This window comes from Nicotiana sylvestris, chromosome 11, assembly GCF_000393655.2.
Source record: "Nicotiana sylvestris chromosome 11, ASM39365v2, whole genome shotgun sequence".
In the NCBI taxonomy this organism is placed as follows: domain Eukaryota; kingdom Viridiplantae; phylum Streptophyta; class Magnoliopsida; order Solanales; family Solanaceae; genus Nicotiana; species Nicotiana sylvestris.
Window position 1 is genome coordinate 4,354,627 of NC_091067.1, and position 10,871 is coordinate 4,365,497.

General features: G+C 36.8%; 1 protein-coding gene across 1 annotated transcript; it reads left to right on the forward strand.

Annotated features, from left to right (window-relative positions):
• Positions 1-5,616: 5,616 nt before the first annotated feature.
• Positions 5,617-9,690, forward strand: LOC104243007 (uncharacterized). The gene is made up of 5 exons (XM_009798123.2): positions 5,617-5,856; positions 5,941-6,134; positions 6,928-7,012; positions 9,137-9,202; positions 9,288-9,690. The coding sequence occupies exons 1-5, from the start codon at positions 5,773-5,775 to the stop codon at positions 9,378-9,380; spliced, it is 522 nt and encodes a 173-aa protein (XP_009796425.1). The 5' UTR covers positions 5,617-5,772; the 3' UTR covers positions 9,381-9,690.
• Positions 9,691-10,871: the final 1,181 nt, after the last annotated feature.

Sequence of the window (10,871 nt, forward strand, 5' to 3'; positions counted from 1 at the left end):
GTGCTCACCATCTATGAGAGGATAGAATAACAGAAGTTTAGTACTCGAATCAGCAAGTTTGCACGACAAGAATTTCAAGAATATGAAGTTTTTCCTAAAGGTTCTACAGCCTCTCGAGGATAAATACAGACGTCTCTGTACTGATCCGCAAGACTCTACTAAACTTGCTCATGACTCATGAGACCTATGTAACCTAGGCTCTGATACTAACTTGTCACGACCCTAAACCCGGATCCGGTCGTGATGGCGCCTCTCGTGAAGACAAGGCTAGCCAACTATTCGCAATTCGTTATTAAAACAGTTAAATAGCAATAAAATAGCCTAAAATATGATTAATAATACGAAGTAGCAGATAATACCAATAAAAGTGCAGAAGTACAACCAAACACAACCCTAACAATGTCTGATAAGAGATAGAAGTGATAAAAAGGAGAAACACGGGTCTGCGGACGTCAAATAGCTACCTCGTGGACTCCGATATCTGTTGGGAGCTCTCAACTCGCACTGGCAGGATCCACAATGCTTGAATCTGCATACAGGGGTGCAGGAAGTAAAGTGAGTACTCCAACTCAGTGAGTAACAAATGTAAATAAAGACTGAAAGAAAGAAATCACGTAAGGCACAAAGCATTCTACAATGAAGCAATAAAACCATTTAAAAATAGTAAACTAGTGAAAGATAGGTAGAATTATTTAACTCAAATGCAGTTTCATGAAAAGCCTTTTTAAATGTTCAAGCAGGTAATTGACAGTTAATTATGAAAAGTAAACACATAAAGGCTCGCCCCTCGGGCACAGTATCCACAAATCTGCCCCTCGGGCAACATCTCAGAACAGTACCAGCCCCTCAGGCAACATCTCAGAACAATACAAGCCCCTCGGGCTCAATCTCATATCACAATGGGTACCCGCGCTCACTAGGGGTGTGCAGACTCCTAGAGGGGCCCCTTACGGCCTAAGCGCAATATCAAGGCATCTCATGGCATCGTCACTCGGCCCTCGACCTCATATCAATCAAGCCACCTCGTGGCGTACATATCTCAGGCCCTCGGCCTCATAATCAGTATCAAATGTTTTCTCACAACATAGGTCCTCCGCCTTACTTAGTCAAAAACCCTCACAAGCCACTCGGGCAGTAGTAAAACATATTTCTCAGCCCAAAATATCATTTAAAAGAGCATATAAGTGTTAAAATAGAGTAAACCTGGCTGAGTACGAAAAATAGTGAACTATAACATGACTGAATTCAAGTATAAAGTCAATACAGTGAGGAAATACCAGTAAAAATCCCCGAAGGTTTCAAATAGTTGGCACAAGGCCCAAATATGGCATTCAGCCCAAATAATGATGATAACAAGTAGATTTCAGTTAAATACGCAGTAAAAATATCAATCGGGATGGACCAAGTCACAATCCCCAATAGTGCACGACCCTACGCTCGTCATCAAGCGTGTGTCTCACCTCAATATAGCACTATGATGTGAAATTCGGGGTTTCAAACCCTCAAAACATCATTTACAATCATTACTCACCTCGAACCAATCAAATCTCTAGTTCGCGATGCCTTTACCCCTCGAATCGCCCTCCACGCATGTTGAATCTATCCAAAATTAGAACGAGGATGTGAAAATATGCCAAGGGAACGAAGCCCAAGCGAAAACAATCAATACATGGCATAAATCCCAAAATTACCAAAACCCGACCCCCGGGCCCACATCTCAGAATTCAAAAAATTTTACATCAACGGAATCCTTATCCTCCCACGAGTCTATACATATCAGGAACGCTAGAATCGGAGTCCAAATGACCCCTCAAATCCTCATTTAAAGGCCTCTTAAACTCAAGGCCTATTCCCCAATTTTTCTTCCTTAATCTCCACTAAAACCATGATTAAACAATAGAAAAATGACATTAAATCCAAATAAATAAGCTTAGGGAACTTACCCAACTGATATCCTTTGATTCCCCTTGATCCTATGCCTTAGCCTCTTTCCCGTCTTCAAAAATGATGAACTTAGCAAAATTTCGTGAAGAAGATAATATATACCTTCTGGCCTGAGATTTTCGCATCTGCGATCCTTTAACCGCTTCTGTGGTACCGCATATCCGCCCAAACCACCACTTCTGCCGGCCTTCACTTAAAAGCCATTGCCGCTTCTGCGCTCAGACTTCCGCACGTGCGACTCTGCAGGTGCGGTCCCACACCACATCTGTGGTTCTTGGCAAATCCTCAAAAATCCGCTTCTGCGGCTTTTCTCCCGCACCTGCGGTTCCCAATCCGCAGGTGCGAAAATATCAGAAGCAACAAATTCAGCAGCTGCAACAAAAATCCAACTTCTCCGTTAACCATCCGAAATCACCCTGAGGCCCCCGGGACCTCAACCAAAAGCACAAACATATCCCAATACCTTATTCAAACTTGTTCTAATCACCAAAACACCTCAAACAACATTAAATCACCTAAAACACATCGGATTCAAGCCAAACTTTCTAAAATCTTCTAAATTCCGCTTTTGATAAAAAAAACCTAACCAAACCACGTCCGAATGACCTGAAAATTTGCACACACATCCTAAATGACCCAACGGATTTACTGTAACTCTCGGAATTCCATTCCGAACCCTATGTCAAAATCTTGCCTACCAACCAAAAATCGCCAAAATATCAACTTTGCCAATTCAAGCCTAAATCTACTCTGAACCTCTAAAACTCATTCTGATCGCACTCCTAAGTCCCAAATCACCTCCCGAAGCTAACCGAACCGTCGGAACTCACATTCGAGCCTTCTAACACATAAGTCAACGTCCGGTTGACTTTTCCAACTTAAACTTCCTTAAAAGAGATCAAGTGTCCCAGACCTTACCAAAATCATTCCAGATTCGATCCGACCAACCCGATATCACATAACACGGATAAACAAAACATAAAAAAAATAAAAATAAGGAAAACAGAGCGGTAACTCATGAGATGATTGGTTGGGACGTCACAAAACTCATCTCAAATTTAATCCCGGGATTTATTATCCCTTATTTCTCATACCAACCGAGCCCTAAAAGACATCAAGGACTATTATGACATGACAAAAGCACATTGAACGGCCATAATTTGACTGTATTTTTGGAATGTAATTAAATATAGATATCATGAACACGAGATCCAGAATACCAAGACAAGAAATCCGGGAGAAATTAAAAAATAGCCAGATTTACAAGTGGTCATTTAAAAATAGCCACAGTTTCAAAAGTAATCGAAATTTAGCCACTTTTCATGTAAAGATAAATCTGAATGAAAATACTATTCAAAATCCGGAAAAATACTCCAGCATAATATATTGGAGTTCCAGTATAATACATCGGTCCAGCATAATATACTGGAAATTGGAGCATTGATGCTCCAATCTCCAGTATATTATACCAGAGCCATCAAAGTATACCGGTTTAGCATAATATGCTGGAAGTTCATACATAGGTGCACCGAACTCCAGTATATTATGCTGGACCATCCTTTGTTGCAGCAAAATAGTGAGCTATTTTTCAATGACTTGGCAAATGCTGGCTATTTTTGAATAACCAGTCCGAAAACTGGCTAGCCCGTGTTATTTTAACAAGAAATCCGAGCAACCATTTTCATTTGAAAAACTCAATTGGTAGCATACTCCTTATTCTAGCTCGTTCTACTACACCTGTGAGAAGAAGCCACAAATAATTTGTGTGATTGACATGAATGGCTCCGTGAGGGGCTGATCTTAGCCGAATGTCCTCAAAATTGATGGCATTTAAAAAATAGCCCCCACCTACACATATTTATTGCTCTTCAGAGTTTTTCAGCCGAATTGGTAGAGTTTGCGCTATATTTACTTTACCTATCCGTTAAGTTATTCATCAAAGTCTACCATGCTGACATAATTTCGTTGTATAGATATTTCTTTGCTGGATTGGTAGAGCTTATGCTATATTTGCTCTACCTATCTGTTAAGTTAAGTTGTTCATCGAAATCTATCGGATATGCACAGTTTTTTTGTGTTATTTTAATAAAGTATTTTCCAGACCCCACTTGTGGGAACTCACTAGGTTGTTGTTGTTCTTCGTATCTGCAACTTTAATTTCAATCAAACCACCACCAAATCCGCTCCAAATGATCTCAAATTTGAAAAAAAAACCTTTCAAATACCAATACAAACAATCCCTAGTCACCAATTTACCTAAATAACGCCAAATAAAAAAGATTCACTTTGTCTTCTTTACTGCTTTCTAAGGTCCAATAATGGAGTTTTGAGGTTCTTACAGTAAAGGTGTTTGAACTAAAAAATTTAGAAAATATCAACACTCTAATGATTTTAACAATAATGGATCATTAACCTTCTTTCCACCATTAAATAAGAATTTCAAGCTTTAAATATTGAAGAACTATGGCGTTCAAGTAAAAATGTCAGGACTTTCGCTAACCATAAAAATGAGAATATTCCGCCAAGATCAGTCACGTTTGAGACATGTCGTGTAATTTTTGGTTTAAATTGTGTTCCACAAGGTCATAACAATCGGGCATTTCCTCGGGGGACATTAAAGGCCAAATTCCAACCGTTCATCTTGGTTAATGGCATGGCATAGCCATTTTTCTGCGTGATTATTGAAAAATAGTCGGTGTTTGCAAAGTTAATAAAAAGTAGTCATTATATAATGTTGAGATGAAATCTGAACAAAAGTACCCTAGCTGAAACACAAAAAATTAAAGCATAATATGCTAGATTATGAAACTTTTGTGTATGACATATTATATTAGAAATCTAGCAGATTATGAATTCTAACACATTATGCTGGAATCTCGTATGTAAAAAATTTGAATTCCAGAATATTATGCCTTAATTTTTTGATTTTTAGAGTAATTTTGTTCATATTTTATTTTCACATGAAAAAATAGCTAAATTTGACTTATTTTTAAAACTATAAATAATTTTCAATTAGCAGTTGTAAATCACCCCCTTCATCTTATGACTAATAACTGGATTCTAGAACAATTTGGATTTTGACTCTCAAGATTGAGTGAAATTCAAAAATAGCCAGATTTATAATTGGTAATTGAAAAAATAGCCACAGTTTCAAAAGTAATCAAAATTTAGCCACTTTTCATGTAAAGATAAATCTGAATGAAAACATTATTCAAAATCCAGAAAATATTCCAGCAACATATATTGGAGTTCGAATTTTTTACACATGAACTTCCAGCATAATATACTAGAGTTCCAGAATAATATATTAGAGTTCCAGCATAAATATTGGAGTTCCAGTATAATATGTTGGTCTAACATAATATGCTGAAAGTTTATACACAGGTGCTCCAATCTCCAGTATATTATGCTGGAACTTTCCGTGTGCTGGATTTCTAGCATAATATGCTAGAAGTTCATACATAGGTATATCAATCTCTAGTATATTATACTAGAATTTTTCATATTGTAGCAAAATAGTGACTATTTTTTATGACTTTGTAAATGCTAGCTATTTTTAAATTATCAATCCGAAAACTGACTAGCCCGTGCTATTTTCACCTGGAAATTGGGCTCTGAAATGAAGTGGGGCTCGAGAATTCCTCTGAATAGTAATCTCCGCTTATCCAAACAGAACTTAATTAAAAATTAAAATCGGGTCAGCTTCTTTCTCCTCCTTCTTCACCCTGCCATCTCTGTTAATTCAATTTCATACAATTCAATTCCAAATTTAGGGCTTTAATTTGGCTCCTAGATCAGAATACGACATCGTTTTAGAAGAATCCTAAGATGGCGAATCAAGGAGCAAAGAAGCGAAAGGAAGAAAACGCTCGTCATATGAAGAAACTCTTTCAAATCATCCTTGCCTGCAACGTAAATTTCTCATTTTTTTCAATTAAAATGAATTTTTTTAATTAATTTTATTTTATTTATTCATTTTTCTGTTGTTGTGTATAGGTGATTTATTTATTGGTGAGAGCTGGAATTTTTCATTCAAGTTTCACATGGAAGCATGTCGTAGGATTATTGTTGACTTCGTTGGCTTATGCTTTACCATACAAACAATTAGATTCAATGTCAAAACCAAGTTATGGTGATGATGGAGAGCTCTTTGATGGTGGATATGATATGAGTACTGGTGGTATTTGTGGGTAATGTGTAGCTTCATTCCCAATTCATTTTCTTTATTTTATTTTTTGGAGTTTTGAGTTTTTTATACTTTTTTGAGCTGTTTTAACTTGTGTTTGATAAAATATTGTCCTTAATTATTAAAAAATGTGAGCTACGATGCCCTTTACACATCAATTTCCTTGTATTTTTTTGGAGACTGGTGTCACACCCTAGGCGAATCTCACATCGACAAAACATGGAAGAGATGCTCTGTATTTTAGTAGACAAGCCTTAGACCCTAGCGACACGTTTTAAAGTCGTGCGAGTCTAGACCCAAAGCAGGCGATATCACTAATGGCTGAGCTGTTACATATGGTATCAGAGCCACTTTGCTTGCAACCTTGAACAGTGGTGGGGCAAACCTCAACGAGGACGCTGAGTCCCTAAGGGGTATATGTGACACCCTAGGCGAATCCCACATCGACAAAACAGTAAAGAAATGCTGGGTATATAAGTAGAGAAGTCGTAGACCCTAGCGACGCGTTTTAAAGCTGTGCTGGTCTCGGCCCAAAGCGGACAAGACATTATCACTAATGCGCTGGGTTGTTACAGGTGGAGGAGTGGGAGAAATTAAATTCTAACTACTAATGCAATAATCACTATCTGAAGTTTGAACTCGATTCCAAGCTGTAGATTTTGCTTGTAATATGCTCAGTTTTGCTAATATTATATTCCTACTCAAAGCACGAGCTTTGTGGTAACTTGATTATTTTCTGCTCCATTTTGTTTGGAAATATATAAAAAATCTTATCTTGTAATGAATCTTGCTTGCAGATATTTACATGATGTAATCTACATTACATGTTTCGTGCAGTTGGCTTCTATCATCTCCGACAAGTTCTGGTACACATATCTAGTGGTAAGTTTATTCTTATACCTTTATCCATGCATTACTTACATGTCACAGTCATCGTTATGCATTTTGAGCATGGATTAGAGCTTGTAATTAGTAGGAAACATCCATATCCATTGCTGCTAAACTCAATTAACGTAAAAATTTGGTAAGATGTTATTTCTGTTGTCTTATCATTGGTATGATCTATAGTTTATCTAGCCATCACAATAAGGTTTTAGTGAAAACGCTGGAAAAACAGTCTACTTTTGGATCTTTTGTGAATAAAGCAAGGATGTGTAGAAAAGCATCTTACGAAAGAAGAAATAAGTTAACTTTCCCATCATTCTTCCATTTATTTGGTTAGGAATTACTAATTAGTATAAGTTTCAGATAAATTTAGAGTAGGTTTTACTGTGTACCAGAGGAGCTTTGCATGAGCTTGCAATTTATTTTATATTCGTTAATAAAGTTGAAAAGTTATCACAATATACATGTTATGTTTTGGTGTTGCTGAAATCTCAGGGCAATTGTTTCGTGCTTTCTTTCTTTTCAGTCAATGAACTCGAGAAATTCTAATGCAGAAATGGCGCCCACCACCCAATTTTATGTTGTGATGGTGCTTGCTTTTGCTTTCTTTGTTTTTAAGTCAAAATTTCAGAAATTCTTCTACATGAATAGAGCCCACTTCCACCCAATTTTAGAGCCCGCCTCCACCCAATTTTATGTCTTGTGATGGTGCTTGACAAAGCATTCTCTGTCATGATCCCAAAAGGAAAAGAAAAAATAAAATTGTAAGAAGAGAGAAAGAGAGAGAGAGAGAATTCTTGTGCGTTTGAGGAGAGAGGGAAAGAGGAAGGAGACCAGAGATACAAAGAGTTTTTGTCCAAAAGTTATAACATCTTGTCGTCCAGCGGTATTCTCGTCTTTCACAATGTGGTAAATAACCAAAATTGGCCCTTTTCTAGTGGTCTTCTGACGTTTTTGCGAAGATTTTGTCTTTAAGCCTTGAGGCGAAACCAATGATGTTTTCGTTTAGGGTGTTTTTTGCTTTCAAGGAAATTAGTAACTCAATCTAGCAAATTCTCAGGTATGAAGGGGGCTAGTTCTCTTAATTTATCAATTCTGTGTCTCATATTAGAGAAGGAACTGTTTTTTGACATACTTGACCTTACTTTTGGAGATTTGGAAGTTGCACAGTTTTCAATCAAGTTTTTCCCACTCCAATTAAAATTCAGAGCCCTCTATTAAAGTGAGGTATTGGCTTAATTAATAGACTTCCTGTACCAAGGACCCAAGTACTCTTCTTCTTTCGGCCTTTTGTCCATGGACTGTTAGACTTTTATCATTTACAACAAATTAGTGCTGGTCAAATGTATGCTGGTTTTAATACATACATCCGGACAGAAAAAGGTGCAATGATGTCAATTAGTTGTTTGGGACTGAGGTTAGTTGTTGTTGATGTCATTGTGGTTGTCTTGTCAATCTGCAGAATACTAAATGGTATAACAAAGGTGGTCATGCTAGCTTGTTTTAGCCATTTGATTTTGTACCTTTTCTAGAAATTGCTAATAAGTTATTCCAAGGGGATGCCTTAGTGGTTAAAGCATTGGGGTAACCTGGAGATCCCAGGTTCGGATCCCAATCCCAGCATCATCAGCGTGAACCGATCTGCAACCCCCCCCGGTTGGGCAGATTGCCCAGCTGCTTGTGGGCTATAGCAGGCTGCCATGTGGATGTGTGTGGATTAGTTGAGGTGCACAGAAGTTGGCTGGGATGCACTAGCATCCCAAAGGGAAAAAGAAAAGGTTAACAAGGGCTAACAAGTTCCTCAGAATGTGAAAGTGGTCTAGCCAAATTGCACTTCTCTTTTTTGTGTACTTCTGTTAATGATCATTCTTTCCCTATTATCTTTTCGAGGGGTGATACTGTAATTTCTCTTGTTGCAAAGAAGGTATCCTGTAATAGTAGTGCTTCATTCATGTCTAGTAATGGGACAGGGACAGCTAACTTCTGGTCCAAGCAGCAGTATTAGTTCATATGCATGATTGAAAGGATATATATAAGAAATGGTGACAGGGACAGATAACTAGTGAGATTTTTAGGTTATTATTTGGTTGATTTGTACTAAATTACCATTTCCCTTTCCAGATACCTGCATTTGCAGCGTACCAGCTCTCTGGATTTATCAAAGGATTTTTACCTCAAGGTTCAGAGGTTCGTGTTAACAATAGGGAATGAAATCTTCATAGATTAACAATGTCTTTAACTGAGTGGCCTAATATTTCTCATGATTATTCAGGATGCTGAAGAGGATGAGAAGACCAGAAAAAAGAGAGAGAAACTGGAGAAGAAAGCTTCAAGAACCAAATTTGTTAAAACAAGAGCTCGTTAACTCAGCATCGCAGTGAAGTAGACTGGTGTTGCTGAGACTTATGCGTTGGCTGATTGACTACCATTGCTTTTCGATGTCAGAAAATTGTGCTCTAGCACACAAGTTGTCTCGAGACTGGAGATCGATGTACTCTTATCTTGTTGGAAATTATGGTTTTGAATTCTCTGTAGAATTGCCATAAACAGATCGATTTCTGTCTGTTTAATGTATTTGTGTATGTCTTGGTCAGCAGCCTCATTTCCAGATCTACTTCTGAAACCTGTACCATGACATAATCAAGGATTTAGCTACATTTTTGTGCAATTTACAACTTGATCTTGAAACCCCTTCTCAGGTTTAACATATAACTAGTATCCGTACCCGCGCGTTGCGCAGAGAATAATAAATATAAGAATTTTTTATAAGAAAATATATGTGAAAGACGGTAGATACAAACGAATATGGAAATGCTATTATTTTTTGGAACATATAATCAAACCTCCCTGTACATGACCAAATTAAAACGAAAAATATAATCACAAATAAAACATAAGAATAAATTTTATAAACTTATTGTATCTTTCCTATCAAAATGGAAAGTATGGCTGCATTTGTTACATAACGCATTGCCGTAATGATAGCAGATGGATTGTCAAAAAAATTAGTGGTCCGCCTTGATATGAATCTCATTTTAGAATTTAATTTTAGACACCTTGATACTTTAGTGGTCCGCCTATACACTATGCAAGTTCATGGAATGTAAGAGCTAATAAGAAAACATTAATTGTTCATAAACTGTTGGAAATAATATGGATGTAATATATAAACAACATTATAGTAGTTCCTGCAACACCAATCACCAGGAAAGCCAAAGTAACTTTACCTCCATAGTTCTTTAATTATATTATAAAAAAAAAGCGTGAGAAATTATAGCGAAGAACAATTGACAGAATATTCAATAAGAATACTTTAAATAAAAGATCCATGCTCACTTTAGTATCTTGTTATTGTAATTGGATACATGCTTCACCATATCAAACCAATTATCAGGGACTACATTTGAGAGTAAGTATCATTATAAAAATATTAATTTTTTAAAGATGGTTATTGAATGCAATAGAACCAAGAGCTTCAGCTAAGGACAACATGAACTAATTTCAGCTCAAGACCGACAAAATAATTGAGTTTGCTTGCATTTAGAACTATTAATCCATAACAATAGACAACTAAGCAAAAAATTATAAAATATGCTATGCAAGTGTAAATTAACTAATCAGCTAATGCAATATAATGGTGTTTCCATTACACGCCTTAAGTTCATTAGAATGAAAGAGTACTAAGGTTTAGAGCCAAAGGAATGAAGCACATTAGTCTGACTTTGTTGACCAGTAAAACCTCTGATTTAGTGGAGATCAAACAATACACCAACAGTCAACGATACAGCTGCAAACTCTCATTTTTTAATCTCAAAGTTTATATTTTTCAATGCTTTTTCAGTACTATTTTCATCAT

Excerpts from the sequence above, each read along its gene's own strand:
- LOC104243007 (XM_009798123.2), top strand. The coding sequence starts at position 5,773 with ATGGCGAATCAAGGAGCAAAGAAGCGAAAGGAAGAAAACGCTCGTCAT. Across the intron at positions 5,857-5,940 it reads AAATCATCCTTGCCTGCAAC|GTGATTTATTTATTGGTGAG; the intron begins GTAAATTTCTCA and ends TGTTGTGTATAG. Across the intron at positions 9,203-9,287 it reads TTTTACCTCAAGGTTCAGAG|GATGCTGAAGAGGATGAGAA; the intron begins GTTCGTGTTAAC and ends ATGATTATTCAG.